This window comes from Equus quagga, chromosome 2 (genome assembly GCF_021613505.1).
Source record: "Equus quagga isolate Etosha38 chromosome 2, UCLA_HA_Equagga_1.0, whole genome shotgun sequence".
NCBI classification, from domain to species: Eukaryota; Metazoa; Chordata; class Mammalia; order Perissodactyla; family Equidae; genus Equus; species Equus quagga.
In genome coordinates, this window is record NC_060268.1 from 16,166,356 (window position 1) to 16,189,357 (window position 23,002).

The following is a 23,002-nucleotide window of genomic DNA, read 5'->3' on the forward strand; positions in this document are numbered from 1 at the left end:
TTTAAGCCTAGGAAAAATAAATTCCAAATGGGTGGCTGGGAGATATGTGATCTGCTGACTCTCATAATTATTATACCAGATTGCCTGTGCTTTGGAATCCAAGGCCGGAGGGGAGTATGTTATCGAGCATGAAGGCAAAGGGCTTAGGAACACCAGGCCCTTCCAGGAACGGAACGCCGCTGGCATACCTTGCTGATTGTTCTTAAGATACTCCCCAAGGGAATGACCTGGGATAGGGCTGGGGTGCTTTGGGGGGATGAAGAATAGAACCTTTGGGCTTTGGCTTGCATGTCCCTGCAGGCATGAGTTCCTGCCATTGTACATGTTTGTGATTCTTTACCTGCAAATAAATATGTGGTGATCAGAGGGACCTCACCTCAGTCCTTGAGGCTGATGGTCCCCTGTCCCATTGAACATATAGATTGTGTTCTGTCTCTTAATTCCATCCACTCCTTCGCCTCGCTGCCTAGCTGGTCTTGGCAGTAAGTGGCACCCAACATGGGGCATGAAGGAAACGACCCAAAGAGCGAAAGTGGAACTTCAGCAGTGCAGGACCTGGAAGCAGTGTGGATAGAGGCCTCTGAAGATTCCCATTGGGGTAAGTGTTTCCAGGGATTTTAACAGGGTAAATGGGTAATTTTGAAAGTACGAACAATATCACCCTTACATCTGCTTACTCAGACAATTGCTGAGAGCAGGGGGGCTAAGGTCAGTAAAAATAAATTGTTTGAGTTGTTGCAAATCATAGAGAAACACTGTACTTGCTTTCCTACTCTAGGTATGTTAGATTTACAATCATGGGAAAAGGTGGGAACTGAATTAAAGAAAGAATTTCAGAAGGGTATTCCGATGCCTGTGACCATATGGAACACTTGGTCGTTAATTCATTCCATACTAGAGCCCCTCCAAACTCATGACTCCTCAGAGGAGAGCGAAGGAGAGACAGACAGAGAAGATGGAGGCTCTTTTACTGATCACATAAAGAGCCCCTTGGGAAAAACTTTGGCTGATGGTCGACCTATAGTTATAAGCCAATGTCTAAAGAGGGATAATTTTCTTTTATAACACCAGGTGGCCACAATATTCTTTAGACTCCGGAGAGAAAAAAAAAAATGCCCAAACAATGGATCCTTAATTTGGGAAACTTTTTAGAGAGCTCTCATGATAAACAGTTGCTTTTTTTGGTACCTATGAAAAGACCAAATTAAAAGAAAACTATAATGACTAGTCTTAAGAACTTAATCAAACTTGGGGTCTCAGCTTCTCATAGTCTCACAGATGCTAATAAAAATATTAAGTTAACAGAGAGAAATCAGTAAGGGAAGGGTCATAAGACTCATCCCAATGGGATACAAATCTTTAGCTAATTATTAAAAGAAAAGTGGAATAAATGGAACAGATATAAATGAAGTTAAAACAAAGGTTTTAATAAAACACTGCCTAAGGTTGGATGGGCTAAAGGGACTCCCCTATTGGCACCCCAACATTAAAGGACATCAGACAAACCTGTTCTATTTACCCCAGTTTGAAAAATTTAAAAGGTCAGGAGGCAAAAATCAGAGTGAGAAACCTGACCAACAATTGTTTGAGGCATCAGTTAGGCTACTAAGGTTAATAAGACTATAAAGATTAAAGTGTTTAAGCTAATAACATATGAAGAGGTTATGTCAACTTTGCCTGAATGTTTGCTTTGGGAATAAATGTTATGTCTAACTGAGAATGCTTCCCCTACACAATGTTGTAATACCAAAACTTGTTAATGGAATTCTAATGTAAGTTCTAATTAAAAGTATAAGAGTTAGTAAAATTAAGATAAAGTTTTGTAAAAATTGATATACTTAAACGGGCCAATTTCAGTTCACCCAAACTGATGTATGCAATTGGAAAAGCCAGCTGCAACAACGGGGAGCCTGTTTTAGTCTTTGGGAGCTTCTAAATAAAATTAGAAATACTTTACTGCCTCTTTAAGAAAAAATAATTAAATAATTAAACATGCCAGCAGCCAAACCCAAATATGCTGCTTCTGTCTACTCTCTCACTGAGCTTCCCAGCAAGCTGAGCTAAGCTTCAACTCCCCCAAAATTCCTGATCTAAAATTGAACAAGTAAAAATAAGTAAACTTTTGAGATAATTTAGAATTGTAATGGCTATTCTGAAAACCTGTTTCAGAAGAGGATTCAAAATCTCCCATAATGGAATGCAGTCTTTAATAAATATGCAAAAACTTCTAAGAGACAAAGTCATTTAAAATGATATAAAATGATCTTTGATGAATGAAAGCCTGTTTAAGTTTGCTGGTTTCATTTAAAATGAACATGTCCTCGAAGTTATCAGCATTGGCTATAATGCAGACATACAGCCTGGGTTTACTGGTCAAATGAGCTCATGTCATCTCTGTTAGAAAATTTATCAGCAAAACTAATAACTCAGTATAATAGCTAATTTTGTTTAATGTCTCATGGAGTTTTTGTAGACGATCTAAATATAATTATTAAGAACAGGTAAACTAAATAAATGTAAAAAAAATAAAAGTTTTTGGAAAAACTTTTTAACAATGATTATCTGTATAATAATTATATTAGGATATATGTACTTAAAACAACTGAGGATGATAGTTAACTGCTGTAATGGCACGAAGTTTTTAAAAGTAATTGTTAAAACTGGATAAAAGTTTTAAGTACAATAATTATGTTTTATAGTCTGGATACTTAAAAAAAAAACAGCTTCCAAAATCTTTTTGGAAACAAACTTTATAACTTTACTAAGTTAAGTTACATAATAACTGTTTATTGGGTATCTAGGTCATTTCCACATAAGATAAAATATTAAAGGTTAACAACTAAGCATATATTTGTCTGCCTTTAGTTTCTTATATCAAAGAGACTGAAAAGTGCTTAGATTTATTAATAAATATGTTTTATGTATGCTGAGGAATTTTCTATGAGAAAACGTATATTTCTAAAAGATCTATATACAAGGAAAGTAAAATATATGTTTCCAATAAAAAGATATAAAGAATGGAAATATTTTTGTTTCTTGAGTTGAGAAAGATAAATTTGTACTAAAGTGCTGGGACAAATTCTGAATGTAAAAACGTAACCAAAGGTTTGTAAAAGTAAAGCCCTAAAGAGATTTATGTATGGTCACGTTGGCCAGGATTAAAGTAAATCCAATTAAGTAAATAACCTTATACGTCAAAAGTAAACTGGTACAAAATTAAAACTTGGTTTCCTCTTTCTTAAAAGATAATTTTCCTAAACTTTTAACCTGCTCTCAATAAAAAGATTATAAGAAGGCTTTTTCTTTACTGTTTTAACTGTTTCCCCTTGACTACTTCTGTTGTCACTTTGAATAGATGCCTAAACATGATTTCGCAGTGAACTTTGTTTCCGATCTGAGCAAATGTTTTAAAGCTTTTAATATTTCTGACAAGCTTCCCCACACACATAAATATTCAAGTCCTGAATAAAAGCTTTCTTTTGACCTGGAAGAGGAGGGAAGGTTTCCCTGGGGATTTTCAGAGGGCCCCGGGGCTTCTCACAGAAATTTGCTGTCTTTCTATAAGAAAAATGCTAAACTAATAAAGCTTATTTTGTATGTTAAATTACATGAAAAACATTATCAAATAAATAATGATAAACTTTCTTAAAAGGTATTATGTAAATGATTTATTGATATAAATATTTTCAAAATTATCTGATCTGTTCTGATTGTCAGCCATAATTCTGGTTATTATCTCAAAATGTTGTATATCACAGAGATGGTCAAATGCCTTTGTCAATTACCATTTTTGAATGTTTTGTTATTTGCAGACAGTTGCTGTTTTACTTTGATGTTTTTGCAAATATGTTTCATCTTCAGAGAAATTCATGGAAAGGACTCTGCCGCTCTGGAATACAGGTTTTCTATAAACTTTGAGATTATAAAACTAAACTGGGGAGAAAATTCTGTCCCTGTATATGTTAATGATTCATCCCGGGTCTTGGGGCCCGAGGATGTCTGTCTACCTATATTTGAAAAGGAAGAAGTACCCCATATGAAATAACTGATTTTGGTTTCCACCCTTGGCCTATTTGCATAGGAAGGGGAATAGGCTGTTTAAATTTTACTACACAGGCTTGGCTACCTACTTACATGCTCAATAGAAATCATAGCAAAGCACGATTACATATGTTATCGGACTACAGTTTTCACTATTCTATTGCCCCCCAAACAATCTTACAGCTCCAAATCGTCCATTGTGTGCTAGCTGAAGACTATGGGTGGATAAAATTGATCAAATACATTGGGATGTTTGTCACGGGACGGAGGGGGTAATTTTGATTAATGGTTCCTATGGAACAGTATGGGACTGGTCACCCAAGGGGTGTGCAGTCTCAAATTGCTCTCATACAGACTCCGCCTGCAATCCCTATAAAAAGTTAAGATGGCAAATTTCAGGGTATAATCACACTACTGTTACAACACATAGCGAATATCCCATTTTATGGCGCAGGGAAGGATTTTCTCCTCCACAACCTCAATTTAATATGGGTAGACCACAGACTGACTTATGGAAACTAGCCTTCAGTCTAAGGCAATTCAGAATTGGGGGTGGAAATTATGAGAACACAAAATTGTCTTTCAACACATCCGCCAATTGGACTTTTTACCTCAAAGCCTGAGTCTGAGATATATGTATTGGCCATAGGTATGGTATCTATTAATGAAACAGCTAAAACTGTGGATTGTAAAGATTGCAAATTATGCACTTGTCTCAATAGCTCCTTATACAATGATTCTCACTCATATATGCTATTGAGGCGACATTTGGGCGTTTGGCTTCCAGTAAATCAAAATAGACCATGGGAAGGATATCCTGATACCCACGTCTTATTACAAATAATCCAGAAAATCTTAAAAAGATCAAAAAGATTCATAGGATTATTGATTGCTGCTATATTAGGCATTATAGCAATGGCATCCACTGCCACCATTGCTGGGGTGGCACTGCATCAAACAATTCAAACCACTACCTTTGTTCAACAATGGCATAAAAATGCCTGTGAAGCATGGAACAGTCAGATAAAAATTGATCTGGGAATCAATGAACAGCTAGTGGATCCGCAAAATGCTGTATTAATAGTGGGAGATGAAGTACATAACTTAAAAAAGCTCGTCAGACTGCAAGGTGATTGGAATGTTACTGAGCTCTGTATCACACCACATCCTTATAATAATAGCGAGCACGGCTGGAGCACTAGAAGGTGGCATTTAAAGGGCCACCTCAAGGACAATCTCACATTAGATACAGATTTATTGCAAGCTAAAGTAAAACATATGCAAGATGCTAAATTATCATTGCTACTTGAATCTGAACTATTTGATGGTATACATACCAGCTTATCAAAGATGTTTCCTACTGATTGGATAAAAACCATTGGCAGTAGCCTTATTGGAACTGTTATATCAGGACATATATTTTTCATTATTTTCTGCTTAGTCCTCAGATGCACGAGAAAAACCTTCCGAGAACTGACTAAGAGAGAAGCTGCCTGGACCACCTACCTCGTCTTACAAAAACAAAAAGGGGGAAATGCTGCAGGAGATCATAGCAGCATCCTTGCTAGGCTTTAAGCCTAGGAAAAATAAATTCTAAACGGGTGGCTGGGAGATATGTGATCTGCTGACTCTCATAATTATTATACCAGATTGCCTGTGCTTTGGAATCCACGGCTGGAGGGGAGTATGTTATCGAGCACAAAAGCAAGAGGCTTAGGAACGCCGGGCCCTTCCAGGAACAGAACGCCGCCTGCACACCTTGCTGATCGTTCTTAAGATATTCCCCAAGGGAATGACCTGGGATAGGGCTGGGGTGCTTCAGGGGGATGAAGAATAGAACCTTTGGGCTTTGGCTTGTGCGTCCCTGCAGGCATGAGTTCCTGATATTGTACATGCTTGTGATTCTTTACCCACAAATAAATATGTGGTGATCAGAGGGACCTCACCTCAGTCCTTGAGGCTGATGATCCCCTGTCCCATTGAACATATAGATTGTGTTCTGTCTATTAATTCTGTCTGCTCCTTCGCCTCGCTGCCTAGCTGGTGTTGGCAGCATTGGCCCTATTCTTTCTTTCTAACTTTATATTCCCCTTCCCTTCAACAAACTCTTATCAGTAGCTGGTGTAAGAGACATATCTCTTCCAATGTTCATGCCCTAGAGGCTCACTTTCTAAACTCCTGTACAGTTAAGTGATGCCACATGACAAAGTCAAGGCCAATGGAATGTGAACAGAGGTGACATGTACAACTTCCAAGTCATATCTGTAAGAAGAAAGCTGGCTGCTCTCCACTCCCTGCTCCTGGTGAGCTGGGATGCAGACATAGCATTGGTGAGCCATGGAAGAGTAACAAGGAGAAGGTCCCTGGATCCCTAGATGACCTCTATCTTCCCTGGACTGTCTGCCTTCCTCTTGTTATGTAAGAGAGAAAAAGACTTCTCTCTTATTGCATTTTGGGGTTTCTTTGTTTATAGGATTTAGCATATACTCCAAATAGCAAGCATCTCTCTTTATTAGCTCCCAGATAGACCCTGCATATTTTTGCCCTCCATCTTGGCCAAAGCTTCTATTACTAACATTCCACCTCCTCATCTCTGCTATCTAAATTCTACTCATCATCTAAGGCCCAGCTTAAGTAGTCCCTCTTCTGTGATACTTGGTCTAGCTACACTTGCTTTTATCTTCCTTCCTCTGCTCTCCCATTGTATGACTTTCTACTTGGCACTTATCAATTATTATCTTATATAATAAGCACAGAGCCTTGAAGTATGTTGTCACAGCTTTCTCAAATTCTAAGTCCAGAATCTAAAACAAAATTTTAGATTTTGTATAGTATAAATAAAGAAGAATATTCAGAGTCCTTACAGCATTCTGTTATTATACCTCTTGTTAAATAATCATCTGCACTATCAACTCATGTTCAATTTGTGATCCTTTAGTACTCCTGAATCTTCCAATTTTAATTACAATGCTGAGCCTGCCCAATTATTTAAGAATCTGGCTTTTTCCTTGATATTTAAAATAGTTCTTGTTTTCTTTATTCTAGCATCTAAACAAGTCCTCAACTCTCTGGATACATATTTCTAAGACTAAAAAATGCCGTGAAAAGATAAAGGGTTGAATGATGATGGAGAGCCAACTTAATGTGCTCTCATATTTGGAATCTGAGAATCTCTAGGACAACATTAAAGAGAGAAAGTAGAAGATACTCTTGGGGAAGGAAATTAAAAAGGAAGATGGGGGCTGGAGTGTGAAAACTATATAGTCCAGAAGAAAAGAAAAGAAAATGGAATAGGAAAGAAGATGTTAAGGAAGAGAGAGAATTCAGAGACAAGAGGAAGACTAGCAACTGTGAAGGTAAAGATTAGCATAGGGAAAGGTGCATATGAAATGAAATGCCAGTGAAGAAGGGTGGAATCTAGTGACTCTAAAATATCTCCTATCTGACAGGATGCTCTTAAGAGATCATTATCAACACCTAAGAGCAGACTATCATTCCACCAACACTAGGAAAACTGGTACATGGCTGGTATAAAGAAACATCAAAAGCAAGAGAGAACTGAATTTGTAACAGCCCTTGATTATAAGTTCCTCTGGGGTTGAATAAAGAAAGATATAGCTGTGTTTCAAATACAACTCATTCAAATCTCAAATCAATTAAATAATGGTCAAACAGGACTTTTTAAAAAGAGTGACTCCCAAGTTTTTTTTAAGAGACAAATCCCAGAAGATGACCTGGCTCTAGCCTTGAAGTTGTGTCCTATCTTACATGAAAGCCTGCGGTGAGATCCTTAAAACATGAGAGGTAATTGCACTGAGCTAAAATAAAAGTAAAATCTAAGACCTAAAACTATAAATCTTCTAGAAGAAAACATAGAGGAAAATCTTCATGACATTGGACTTGGCAATGATTTCCTGGATACAACATCAAAAGCACAAGAAACAAAAGCAAAAACAGACAAACGGGACTACACCATTCTTAAAAACTATTTTGCATCAAAGGATCCAATCACCAGCGAAAATATGGAAATGGAAAATGAAGTGGGAGAAAATATTTGCAAATCATGTATATAATAAGGGGTTGATACCCAGACTATATAAAGAACTCCTACAACTCATTAACAAAAGTTCTAGTAACCCAACTAAAAAATGGGCAAAGGACATGAATAGATACTTCTTCAAAGAAGATATGCAAATGGCCGACAAGCATATGAAAAGATGCTGAACATGGCTAATCATCAGAGGAATGCAAATCAAAACCACAACGTGATATCCTCTCACACCCATTAGGATGGCTATCATCAAAAAAAAAGAAAAAAAAAAGCAGAAAATCACAAATGTTGGTGAGAATGTAGAGAAATTGGAACTCTTGTGCACTGTTGGTGGGATTGTAAAATGAAGCAATCCCTATGAAAAATGGTATGGAGATTCCTCAAAAAATTAGAAATAGAACTACCATATGATCCAGCAATCCCCTTTCTGGGTAGATACCCCAAAGAATTGAAAGTAGGGTCTGGAAGAGATATTTGCACACCCATATTCGTAGCAGCACTATTCACAGTACCCAAGAGGTGGGAGCAAGCCAAATATCCATCTGTAGACGAACGAATGAACATTATGTGGTATAAATATACCGTGGAATATTATTAGCCTTAAAAGGAAGGAAATTCTGTCATATGCCACAACATGGATGAACCTTAAGGACATTATGCTAAGTGAAATAAGCCAGCCACAAAAAGACGAATACTGCACAATTCCACTTACATGAGGTATCTACAGTAGTCAAATTCACAGAAACAGAAAGCAGAATGGTGGTTACCAGGGGCTGGAGCAGAGGGGAGAAAGGGTAGTTCTTGTTTAATGGGCATAAATTTTCAGATTCGCAAGATGAAAAAGTTCTGGAGATCTGTTTCACAACTATGTGAATACACTTTACTGAACTGTACACTTAAAAATGGTTAAGACAGCAAATATTATGTTGTGTATTTTTTACCACAATGAAAAAAAGGAAAAGAAAAGAATAGAAAATTCAGGACAACATATTTCTTTAATGACTGCCACTAGCAGTGTGGTATCATTGATGTGTCAAATAAGAAACCTTTTTTTTAAAAAATTTACGTGAAGAATACACTTTCATTTTTCAACTTTGAATGATGTCCCTTGAATGTCTCATTTATTCAATTTAAAGGCTCTCCTCTAATTTTTAACTTGATGCTCTTTTTTTTTAAAGATTGACACCTGAGCTAAAAACTGTTGCCAATCTTCTTTTTTTTCCCCCAAAAATCCCCCCAGTACATAGTTGCATATTTTAGTTGTAGGTCCTTCTAGTTGTGGCATGTGGGATGCTGCCTCAGCATGGCCTGATGAGCAGTGCCATGACTGTGCCCAGGATTCAAACCAGCGAAACCCTGGGCTGCCGAAGTGGAGCATGTGAACCTAACCACTCAGTCCCTCAAATAAGATATCTTAAACTACACCTAGTAGAACTAGAAAAAGAACAAACAAAGTCAGCAGAAGGAGAGAAACAATAAAAATTAGCGCAGAAATAAATGAAATTGAAACCAAAAAAACAGGAAAATGGATCAATGAAACTAAGAGCTGGTTCTTAGAGAATATGAACAAAATTGACAAACCCTCAGCCAGACTCACTAAGAAAAAAAGAGAGAAGACTCAAACAAATAAAACTGGAAATGAAAGTGGAGAAATTACAATGGATACCACAGACATACAAAGGATTATAAGAGAATACTATGGAAAACTATATGCTAACAAATTGGACAATCCAGAAAAAATGGATAAATTCTTAGACTCATACAACCTCCAAAAACTGAATCAAGAAGAAATAGAAAATCTGAATAGACCAGTCTCAAGCAAAGAGATTGAAGCAGTAACCAAAAACCTCCCAAAAAATAAAAGTCCAGGACCAGACAGCTTCTCTGGAGAATTCTACCAAACATTCAAAGAAGATTTAACATCTATCCTTCTCAAACTATTCCAAAAAATTGAAGACGACAGAACTTCTTCCTAACACATTTTCAACATCCTCCATATTCCTAACACATTTTACAAGGCAGTACCATCCTGCTCCCAAAGCCAGACAAGGACAACACAAAGAAGCAAAATTACAGTCCAGTATCACTGATGAACATAGATGCAAAAATCCTCAGCAAAATATCAGCAAACCAAATACAGCAATATGTTAAAAGGATCACACACCATGATCAAGCAGGATTTATACCAGGGATGCAGGGATGGTTCAACATCCACAAATCGACCAATGTAATACACCACATTAAAAAAATGAAGAATAAAAACCACATGATCATCTCAACAGATGTAAAGAAAGCATTTGACAAGCTCCAACATCCATTTATGATAAAGACTCTCAATAAAATAGGTATAGAAAGAAAGTATCTCATTATAATAAAGGCCATATATGACAAACCCACAGCTAACATCATCCTCAATGGGGAAAAACTGAAAGCCATCCCTCTAAGAACAGGAACAAGACAAGGGTGCCCACTCTTGCCACTCTCAATCAACATAGTACTGGAAGTTTTGGCCAGAGCAATTAGGCAAGAAAAAGAAATAAAAGGTGTCCAAATTGGCAGTGAAGAAGTGAAATTCTCACTGTTTGCAGACGACATGGTTTCATATACATAGAAAACTTTAAAGAATCCATTGAAAAACCACTAGAAATAATCAACAACTACAGTGAAGTTGCAGGGTAAAAAATCAACTTACAAAAATCAATTGCATTTCTGTACTCTCATAATGAAGTACCAGAAAGAGAACTCAAGAATACAATCTCGTTTACAATTGCAACAAAAAGAATAAGATATCTAGGAATAAATTTAACTAAGAAGGTGAAAGACCTATACAATTAAAAATATAAAACATTATTGAAAGAAATTGATGATGACATAAATAAATGGAAAGATATTCCATGCACGTGGATTAGAAGAATAAACATAGTTAAATGTCCACACTACCTAAAGCAATCTACAGATTCAATGCAATCCCAATCAGAATCCCAAAGACATTCTTCATGAAAACAAAACAAAGAATCCTAAAATTCATATGGAGTGACAAAAGACCCCAAATAGCTAAAGCAGTCCTGAAAAAGAAGAACAAAGCCAGAACCATCACAATCCCTGACTTCAAAATAAACTACAAAGCTATAGTAATCAAAACAGCATGGTACTGGTACAAAAACAGACACCTAGATCAATGGAACAGAACTGAAAGCCCAGAAATAAAACCACACATCTGCGGACAGCTAATGTTCAACAAAGAAGCTAAGAACATACACTGGAGAAAGGAAAGTCTCTTCAATAAATGGTGTTGGGAAAACTGGACAGCCACATGCAAAAGAATGAAAGCAGACCATTATCTTTCATCAAACACAAAAATTAACTCAAAATGGATTAAAGACTTGAAGGTAAAATGTGAAACCGTAAAATTCTTAGAAGAAAATGTAGGTCGTACACTCTGACATTGGTCTTAGAAGGATCTTTTTGAATACACTGTCTATTCTGGCAAGGGAAGCAAAAAAATAAATAAACAAATGAGACTTCATCAGACTAAAGAGCTTCTGCAAGGCATAGGAAACCAGGAACAAAATGAGAAGACAACCCCCTAAATGGGAGAAAATATTTGCAAATCATGTATCTGACAAGGCGTTAATCTCTACAATACATAAAGAACTTATACAATTCAACAACAAAAAACAAACAACCCAATCAAAAAATGGGCAGAGGATATGAACAGACATTTTTCCAAAGAAGATATACAGATGGCCAACAGGCACATGAGAAGATGTTCAACATCACTAATCATCAGGGAAATGCAAATCAAAACTACAATGAAATATCACCTTACAACTGTTAGAATGGCTGTAATTACCAACACAAAAAAATAACAAACGTTGCAGAGGATGTGGAGAAAAGAGAATCCTCATACCCTGCTGGTGGGATCGCAAACTGTTGCAGCCACTATGGAAAATAGTATGGAGATTTCTCAAAAAAATTAAAAATAGCTATCCCACTACTGGGTATTTATCCAAAGAACTTAAAATCAACCATTCAAAGAGACTCATGCACCCCTATGTTCAATGCAGTATTATTCACAATAGCCAAGACATAGAAGCAACCTAAGTGCCCACGGACTGATGAATGGATAAAGAAGATGTGGTGTATATATATATAGAATGGAACACTTCTCAGCCATAGAAAAAGACAAAATTGTCCCATTTGCAACAACGTGGATGGACCTTGAGGGTATTATGTTAAGGGACGTAAGCCAGGCAGAGAAAGACAAACACCATATGACTTCACTCATATGTGGAAGATAACAAACACATGGACAAAGAGAATAGATTAGAGGTTACCAGAGGGGAAGGAGGTGGGGAGGTGGGCCTAAGGGGTAGAGGGGCACACATATATGGTGACAGACAAGTAATAATGTACAACTGAAATTTCACAATGTTATAAACTATTATGACCTCAATAAAATTTTAAAAATACACATTAAAAAGAAATCTTTCCCATTAACAAAACCATTCCTACTATCAGGAGTGGGAATGACAGGAACCTACAAGGCATCGAAGGTGCTCATCATGCAGCTGTTTTCCCAGGGGTTCCGTCACAGCTCTGTAGAATCCCTCACAGGTTAATGGCTGTATGCCTTGTGATGGGAGGAGGAAACACACCACTCTCTATTTGGTAGAGGTGGACTCAGAAGCAGGACGTATTCTTCAGTATTTTATAACTTTTTATATCAGGCCAGTACTCTTCCCACAAGTTCCACACACACTCAGTTCTTATCTCAGCATGTGCCACATTTATACACTCTCTCTAGCCACCTCAAGCTCTCTTGCTACTGAGTCTTTTATTTCTGCCTTCAAATCAGCTTTAATTTTTTTTTTTTATTAAGTTTATGATAGATTACAACCTTGTGAGATTTCAGTTTTACATTGTTGTTAGTAATGTTGTGGGTACACCACTTCACCCTTTGTGCCCTCCCCTCACCCGCCCTGTTCCCTGGTAATCACCGATGGGTTCTCCTTGTCTATATGTTAACTTCCACCTGTAAGTGGGGTCATATAGAGTTCGTCTTTCTCTATCTGGCTTATTTCGCTTAACATAATACCCTCAAGATCCATCCATGTTGATGTGAATGGAACAATTTGGTCCTTTTTTATGGTTGAGTAGTATTCCATTGTGTATATATACCATATCTTCTTTATCCAGTCATCAGTTTCGGGGTATTTAGGTTGGTTCCACGTCTTGGCTATTGTAAATAATGCTGCGATGAACATAGGGGTGCGAGGGACTCTTGGGATTGCTGATTTCAGGTTCTTAGGATAGATACCCAGTAGTGGGATAGCTGGGTCATAGGGTATTTCTATTTTTAACTTTTTGAGAAATCTCCATACTGTTTTCCATAGTGGCTGCACTAGTTTGCATTCCCACCAACAGTGTATGAGGGTTCCTTTTTCTCCACAACCTCTCCAACATTTGCCACTTTTGGTTTTGGATATTTTTGCCAATCTAACGGGTGTAAGGTGATATCTTAGTGTAGTTTTGATTTGCATTTCCCTGATGATTAGTGATGATGAACATCTTTTCATGTGTCTATTGGCCATACTTATATCTTCTTTGGAGAAATATCTGTTCATGTCCTCTGCCCATTTTTTGATCGGGTTGTTTGTTTTTTTGTTGTTAAGCTGTGTGAGTTCTTTGTATATTATGGAGATTAATTCTTTGTCGGATAAGTAGCTTGTAAATATTTTTTCCCAATTAGTAGGCTGTTTTTTTGTTTCAATCCTGTTTTCCCTTGCCTTGAAGAAACTCTTTAGTCTGATGAAGTCCCATTTGTTTATTCTTTCTATTGTTTCCCTCATCTGAGGAGTTATAGTGTCTGAAAAGATTCTTTTGAAACTGATGTCAAAGAGTGTACTGCCTATATTCTCTTCTGGAAGACTTATTGTTTCAGGCCTAATCTTTAGGTCTTTGATCCATTTTGAGTTTATTTTCAGCTTTACTTTTTTTTAAAGAAACTTTTATTTGACTCTACTTTCAACTATTGTCCCTTTTCTCATGTCGCTTTCACAACCCAATTCGTTGAGCTATTAGGAATGATTCTCTGTCACTTCTTTTTCTTCTTTTTGAGGAATATTAGCCCTGAGCTAACTGCTGCCAATCCTCCTCTTTTTTCTGAAGAAGACTGGCCCTGAGCTAACATCCGTGCCCATCTCCCTCTACTTTATATGTGGGACGCCTACCACAGCATGGCGTGCCAAGCCATGCCACATCCGCACTTGGGATCTGAACCAGGGAACCCTGGGCTGCCGAAGCACAACGTGTGCACTTAACCGGTGTGCTACCGGGCCAGCCCTCTCTGTCACTTCTTAATCACCTATGATCAAGCATCTACCTCCACTCTTTCATTAAGTCCATTTTTCTCTAAGGTCCTCATTGACTCTTTCAAACAAATCTAAAGTTCATTTTTTTTCTTTGTCCTTATTCTTCTTGATCTCCCTTTTGCAAAGAACGAAGCTAACGCCCATCTTACTGAACATCTCTTCTCCCTTCACTTACTTTACATCCGAGAAGCCTCTTGGTCCCTTCACGGCCTCTTCCATATTCCTGCTTCATAACTGGGCTACAACTTGGATCTCAGTTATCACCCTTTTCTCTTCTCCATCCATCCTCCTTTTCTCAGGGAATTCATCTGTTCTCAAGACATTATCCAGTGGGAGGAGCAAAGCAGATGGGCTTGAAGCCTGGCTCTGTGGCTCATTAGCTGTGCAGCTTAGGAAAAGTGATTTCATCTCTCTGAATTCTACTTCCCCCACTCTAAAATGGGGAGTCATTCATTCAGTAGTCTTTATTGAGCACCTACTACGTACCAGGCACTGTTCTAGGTACATGAGATTCATTAGCAAACTAAACAGATAAATATTCCTGCCCTCACAGAGCTCCCATTCTAGCAAGGTGAGACAAACCAAAAATAACAAACATACTAAATAAAAGCATTATATAAAATGACAGAATATGGTGAGAGCAGTAGGAAAAAAAGAAAAAGAGGTCAGCTTACACCTTTTAGTAGATAGTCAAGGTAGGCTTCCCTGAGAAGTTAACATTTGAGCAAGGACTCAGAAGAGGTAAAGGAATTAGAAATGAGGGCCTCTGATGGAGAGGGTACAGACAGAGGGAACTGACAAAGGTCCTAAAGGCAGGGGCATGCCAGCTTCCAGTGGGAATGGAGAGAAGTAAGCATGGGGAAGAGCAGCTGGAAATGAGGTCAGAGAGCAAATCAGAGGACTGGTCCGTGTCAGGCGTCTGAATGTGATGGGAGCTGTTGCACGGTTTTGAGCGGAGGGGTGACATGACCTCAGGTGTTTCAAAAGGATCACTTGGCCTGCGTTGTTGGGAACAGACTGTAGTGGGAGCAGGATGAAAGAAGAGAGACCAGTTAGGAGGCTGCTGCGGTCATCTAAGCAGGAGGTGATGGTGGCTAAGATGATGGTGAGCACTGGAGGGGAAGAGAAGTGGTCAAATTTAGGATAATAAAACCTACCTTGGAGGGTTGTTATGAGAACAACAACTGTCGTAATCATAGGAGGTCATAATGCTATGAGAGAATTACGGTGGGTAAAGCGCCTAGTAGATGCCTGGTACAAGGAAGATGTTTAATAATACCCCTTATTATGTTGTATTTTGCAGGTAGAATAGGTCCTCTGGGTCACCGTATGGAGGAGGTCAAAGCTAGAGTGTGATATCCAAGGTCAATGGACCTGGGAGGTTGGCAGCTGCCCTCACCTGAAGCAGCGAAAGGAGTCTGGATGGAGGAAGGGCCTTGATCTTCTTTTAGCCTTCACCTCATATCCTAACTCCAGGACAGTATTTCCAACTGCCTACATGACAATTTCTCTTAAAAGTTTCATCAGACACTCAATATCAATGAATATTTTTTAAAGAATTATCTGCCTCACCTCCACCTCAAGCCAGCTACCCATCCAAATGTTTCCTTCCGTTAAAGATACACCAGTCCCCAAAGGCTGGAAAGGTGGCTTCAGCTTTGTAGAATTACAGAAATAAAGCATGCTCTCATTGGAAGCTGGTGTCTTAGCCATCATCTGCTTAAAATCTGTCTATTTATAAAAGAAGAAACAAGGCCAGAATGGAGCATGACTAGCTGTTGGCCACTCCAGGTTTTAATGACTGAGCAAGGCCCCGAATCAGTTTTCCAGATCCCATTCACTTCTTCAACAGCCACCCTGTCCTCGCCCATCCCACATCACAGCAGTCCCTTAGATTGGCTGCCAAAGGATCTGGTCACCACCATGGCTCCTAAGACCATCTTTGTCATTACTGTCAATTAAACCTTCCAGAAAGGCTTTGGAGCCTATGGCCTACACTGCTTTAAGGATGCTGGCTCCGGGTTCAAATTCTGGCTCTGCACTTACTAGCTGTGATGCCCCGAGTAAGTTTCCTAATCATGTTCTGCCTTAGCTTCTTCATCTAAAACATTCCTGCTTGCCAGGACTTAAGTAAAATAAGGCACGTAAAGCTCTTAGCACAGAGCCAAGCACAAAACAAGACCTCAAGAAGCATTAGTAATTATGGGTTGTATTACTACTCTCAGCCACTTTCTGAGAAGACTCCATGGATGCCAGGTGGACAAATTCTAATTGCCTTGGTTGGGCCTTCAAGGCCAGGCAGCAACCAGGTCTATTATATGTCTAGAAACTGTCATTGCTCTCTGATCACAGACCTTCTAGTCTGGACAACTCTCGGTGCACTCCCATATTGTGCTCATCCCCAATCCCCACCTTTGCGTTTTAGTCTGTGGCCCTCCTGCCTGAAATACCCACCTTCCTTCTCTCTATCTGTCTACATCCTGGCATAGCCTTCAAAGCCCCACTGAAGGCTTGACATTTCACAAGAGCTTCCCAGGTAAATCCTAGCTCCACTGCCGTTATTTCTCTTCTCTACAGAGCTAGAGCATTTACATGCAGTACATCTGATCACTTCTTTACGGAGAGGCGTGGGGGCACTTCACTAGTCGGACAAGTTCTAGAGCAGACTGCCTGGTCTCTCTCACAGCCTCAGTCTCCTCATCCATAAAATGGGGTAATATGAGGATTGTTGTGAGGTCCAGATGCACAAATACTTAGTAAAAGCAATTATTAACATATGTTATTATTATTATATATTGCCGTTTACTTTTCCCTCTTTGTTTTATGTACCTTCATCTTCTTCTTCCAGGTTATTCTGTCCATACGTACTATACTTTTGTCCAGTGTCTTAAATCATAGCTTATATGATGGAGCTCAGTCCTAAGAAATTTGACATCCATCCTCAAAGATTTCATCATATCTAATAATTCGTTCTAAAAGTACAGATTTACCCAAAATATCAACTCCCCATCTCAGAGCCCATGAACGGTACAAAGTATAGGTAGCTCCTCCTCAAAGAGGAGGAAGATTGAAGAAAAACAGAGATTCTCAAAAAGTTAGAAACACTTGGTCTATATCTATAGGAAGTTAACACTGGAGGTGTGGCAGCTATTCTGGGATTAGAACAAACAAATCAGAAAGCACTGAGGGTAACTGGAATATTGCATTCATGCATTCCTGAGGTACTGCTGTGTGCACAACTACTGTTCTACTTTATTTTGTTCTCCATCCAAGGGCATCACCATTCATTAGAGCCGTGTTAGGCTGGAGCAGGATCAAGAGAGAATTCTCGACCAGACAGGGACCCATCAGGCTAACGCAGTGACAAGGACAGTTCCTAGTGATGCACTCTGTCACAGTGCAGTGACCATTGTGCTCTCTCTTTTCTTTCTTTGGGAAATCAGGTAAGTTTATCAAAAGTAGCAACACATTTTATAATGGGGTGGGGAGGAGTTGACCTTTTCGCAGTATTCATTCCAAAAATCAGGTAAGAAATCATTCAGGTTAAGAAAAGATCAGCTTACCTCTATTTTTTCCCATATGGCTTCGTAGTTGTCTTGGTGTTGAATATCTTGCATCAGTTTCTGAATTAAAGCAGATTTTGTAGCAGAGTGGCTCTCATTTTTCTCAGAAGAGGAAGCTCTCTCTGACTTCTCATCGATGTATTTTTTCGTGCCAGAGAGAGGCATACACAACTCCTCGTCAGAAAGCACGTCACTCAGGGGCCCAGATTCAATGCTCTCCCCGAGTGAAGACGCTATGTCACTGGACGAGCTCGGAGACACCCTGCCTAGCCTCGAATGCTTCTTCTTGACCTGGTACGTGGGATAGATCTCAGAATCTGAATTCATTTCAGACAGTTCCCAGTCATCAATATTCTGAAGGGTTTCTCCTCTGGGTTTCTGAGGCATAAGCTTTGTTAGGTTTTCCAACTTTAAAGCTAATACTTCCGTCTGTTTAAGATGAGAGGGCAGTGCCAGGTATTCGTCAGAGCCATACCAGGCCTCCACGACCTGACCATTCCGGGTGACATGACTTGGGGAGGAGGAGTAACTTTTTTTGCTTTTGTGATTTGAAAGAAGGGGTACCGGAGAACTGATGTTGTCTGAGCCAACAGAGGATTCGCTGCTTTGAGTAAAAGGTGGTGAGTTGGATGTTTCTGACTGCACTGGCAATTTGGCATTCCAACTTCTCTGATGACACGGCTCAAGGGAGGATGAGGAAGTGGAATCTGTTTCTGGCCCCTCTCTGGCCTGGGAAGGACCTGCAGGAATTCCATTCGGCACTACTGAGCTCTTTATGTCTTCGGCTTGCTTGCCTGAACCGGTGCCGCGTTTAGGCGTTTGGCACGGAGGCACCTCTTCGGGGGTCATGTGTGGCTTTTTCAGTCTAGGTTCCTCTTTATGGCAGTCGTTAAGCCTTCCCAGGCTGGAAGAGATTTCCTTAATGTGACTTTTGACTGTGTTTTCAAGGTTCCCATGCCCCATCTTGTGCAAACATTCGTAGGACTGGCTGGCAGCAGAAGGGCTGTTGGGGTAGGAGGACTGCAGCACCAGGCAGAGCTTGGATCTGTCTGGAGGGTCCACCAGGGAAGGGGTGCTTCTGCTCATCTCGGGCTTGAGATCAACCATCCTCTTCTTTCCATGGGGGTCTTTCAGATTATTCTTAAAGGTTTCCTCTTTAAGGAAAAGCCCTCTCTTGGGCAACGTGGGCTGCGTGGGAGAGTCCTCGTTATAATTAAAGCAATCTCTGATGGATCGCTTCGGGGTGGCATTGTCACAAGGAAGAGGCTGTTGGTTCTTTGCCCCAAGCTGAGAGGAGGAATTGGATTCTTGCTTCGCAGCCTCAGAAGAGGGCTGAATGGCATTTGTCAGAGCTTCCTGGGAAGGTGACGTCGCTGGCGGCAAGCCTGGCTGCTCCTCGAATGTGGAAGTATTGTCTTCCTCACGTCCACCTTTGTCCTCTGCTGGAAGAGACACTTGAGCCGCCTCCCCACTAACTGCTTCGCTGCAGTTGGAAGGGACGGGGTCAGCAGCCACCGTCAGTAACCCAACACTTCGGATAAGCTCGGGGAACTCCTGTTCCATCTCACTGTAGCTCCAAGAGTCAAAGGGTTTGGTTTTGACCTGGCTAGAGGTCATGTCACCCAGGCCGCCGAGCAAATCTTCACTTGGACTGTAGTCAGACAGTTCAAAAGCAGTAATACCACAATCCAGAGACAAGTAATTTTGAGAGCATTTGATAGTTAACTGTCCTGAGTCATCCACTTCCGTTAGAGAATCAAGCCGGCCCTGAAACAGACAATGGCAAGGGGTTCAGTAAACATAACATCAATTACACTCAACTGCCGTTCAAATGAAATCTCAGCAGAGGCCACTATAACGGTCAAAAATGCTTCGGTCTCAATGGCATCTGGTTTGACATACAGAGAGGCGTATTAATCAATCATCGTATTGCTTTATATAGTCTCCTGTTCTTAAATATTTAAGGATCTTTCTTTGATCTGGTGGATAGAGCCTTGATAGAAATGGTCAAGGTCAAGCCAAAAATATCCATTCTTGCCTTAACTTTCTATATTTTTATTTTTATTATTTTATTTTTTTAATTATTATTATTATTTTTTTTTTTTGAGGAACATTAGCTGTGAGCTAACACCTGTTGCCAATCCTGCTCTTTTTGCTGGGGAAGACTGGCCCTGAGTTAACATCCGTGCCCACCTTCCTCTATTCTATATATGGGACAGCTGCCACAGCATGATTTGACAAGTGGGTCCACACCTGGGATCCAAACTGGTGAACCCAAGGCTGCTGAAGCAGATCGTGGGAACTTAACCGCTGCACCATTGGGTCGGCCCCTTAACTTTCTGTTTTAAAAATAGCATTAATAAGCATTTCTTAAGTGATGCCTTAAGTAATAAAATTTCTGGGAACAAAGTAATGTAAGAGTAAACTCTCCACAAATGTCTATTTTAGTTATCACTATCACTCCAACACCTACCACAGTGGCTAGTCACAGTAGATGCTTAATAAATATTTTTAGTCAAATAATTTATTATACTAAGTCTGTCATGTTAAATAAGTATTCACAAATCCAGGAAGGTGAACTACTGAATGTGCAAATACATGACAGAACAGTTCAAGACCAGCTTCCGTTTGTCCCCACCCTTTGAAGGTAAACACAGGTAATCTTGGAGAAAATTGAGTCAAACTTTCTCATCTTAGCCCCCAGGTCCTCCTCCGCATGCACCCCTCCCCCGCCATTAGTGTATCTTAGATACCAAGAGCCCCCTCCGTTATTTATCACTGGAGGCAGGCCAAATTGATTTGAAAGTCCCCTATGCTAAAAAATAGCATTACTAGTAAGTATTTTTAATTTTAATCTTTAATGACGTGATTAAGGTTATTGTCTCATTACTAATGCGGTTTCTGATATCACACAACAAATGGGGAGACTTTTGACTGATGACTTGTTTGGGAATCCTATTTTGCCTACCAGGCTGAAAGACAGCCTGGCCTCACCCAGCCCCTTCGGAGATGAAGGTAGGAAATGGAAAAGGGAAGGGTCGTTATATCCCCAGATCGCCATTCTCCTGGAGGAGGAACTGAGTGAGCAAACTGAAGCTGGACCTCATGTGGCTGCTGGGCCTTGTGTCCTTTCAACCGGGTTATCCCAAGATCAGGTCTCTCCAGGACCTTACATCGGGCTTTTTGTTCATTTGTTCGTTTTGTTTTTGTGATGTTCCCCCCTTCACTCCTTCACCTTGCCTGTATCTCCTACTCCCCTCATTCTCACTTCACAACATCCAGATAAGCGATTAGGATGAAAAGCCTCATTTAACTTTTCTAAGCCACAGGTTCCTCATCTATAAATGGGGTGGTTGGTTACTACTATTACTTTTTCATTTAATCCTCACAATAACTTTCTTCTGGGGTCTATGCCACTGTCCCTGTTTTACATAAGTGGAGCCTGAGCATAACTCGCACAAGGCCTTTCAGCTCAGGGCCGAGTTAGGCCTTGAACAGAGGCATCTGACCCAGAGTCTACGTTCGGACTTCCCCACCATCGTTTTCTCTGATTCATTGAATATTATTTTAAACTGACATCCCCTCTCCTCCTGTTTGTTCTCCACATTGCCACCAGAGCAACCTTACAAATTGCAAATCTGACGCTGCTACTTCTCTGCTTAAAGTCCTTTACTAGCTTCCTGCTGCTTCTAGGTTAAAAACCCAAACCCCTCCAAGGACAGACATAAAGAGACCTCTTTCACGCCACTCTCGCTTCCTTGGCTGCACCCAGCCACGGTGTCCTCCTTTCAGCTTTTGAACACACTGTGTTCCTCCTTACTCAGGGCCTTTGCCCATGCTATTTCCTCTTCCTAGAAAGCTTCCTACCTACAACACTTCTTTGACAAGTTGACTCTTCTTCATCAGGAAGACATCAGACCAAGCTCACTTCTTCCACATCCCCACTTAAGTCAGATTCTTTTCTCATGAGCTCTCATAAAACTATGCTATTGTTCCTTTAAGCCTTTATCTCAACTTGTAAATAAACACTATTGTGATTATGTGATTAATTTGTTTCTCTCACCAGCTTGTAAGCACAAGGAGGGAATAAATCAATAGAAAGTGGCTGACTCACTAAGATGCCTGCAGCACTTAGCAGTGATCTGCAGAGTAAGCATTCAGAGATGCAGCTGTTGAATAAATGAAGGAATGCATGCTGCATGGAGGACGACGTTTTAGAATGTATCTATGCCTTCATAATTTCTTCCTCTGATTATGTATTTTTAGTTGACTTCGGTGATTAAAAGCCCAAGCCTCAGAGACAAATTCTAGCTCTAGCACTAAGGAGCCATGTGACCATGAGCTGTAGCCTCATTTCCTTCATCTGTAAAAAGGAAATGATAAGTCATGTCATAGGGCTGTTGTAAGGCTTAAAAGAGATGATATATGTAAGACACAAGTCTAGCACCCAGACAGGTGCTCACCAATAGGTGTTCAGTCTTATTACTTATTACATTATTATTTTTACTAATCAAGTATATTGAAGGGGAAAGTTTCATCAAAATGAGAGGTATCTCTATGCTAAATTACATTGCAAAACATGAGAAATCAATATTAACTGCCATCCTCAACAAAAAAGGTCTAAATGGAATTGCGTGACTTTTGTGTTTCATGCCTGGACCATGATTTTTAAATAACAAAGTCAGTGGCCAAAAACACTAAGGAATTAGCCAGCCAAACAAAAGTCACACTTTATGCAATTTTTAAGAGAGTAATATGGAAATTACCAATTTAAAAGCAGGTTGTATTAAAAAAAATTTTTTTTAATTTGGTTGTTCCAGTACTCAGAACATACTCCTTTACCAAAACAGTATTATAAATGATGATTAAGTTTCAAAGTTACCCCTTAAGTTGGTATTTAAATTACTAGCTCATTGAAATTTGCTTATTTTATATCATTTTTATCATAATGGCACAGCACTGCAGCTACTTAG

The 23,002-nt window shown here is 39.6% G+C and overlaps 1 protein-coding gene across 7 annotated transcripts in view; it reads right to left on the minus strand.

The window, feature by feature from the left end:
* AKAP6 (A-kinase anchoring protein 6) overlaps positions 1-23,002 on the minus strand; it is a 512,511-nt gene that overhangs the window by 234,212 nt on the left and 255,297 nt on the right. For all 7 annotated transcript variants that reach the window (XM_046655043.1, XM_046655046.1, XM_046655040.1 and 4 more), the window contains one exon: positions 18,030-19,796. In XM_046655043.1, the coding sequence (XP_046510999.1) occupies positions 18,030-19,796 (1,767 nt within the window). The remainder of the gene's footprint in view (positions 1-18,029; positions 19,797-23,002) is intronic.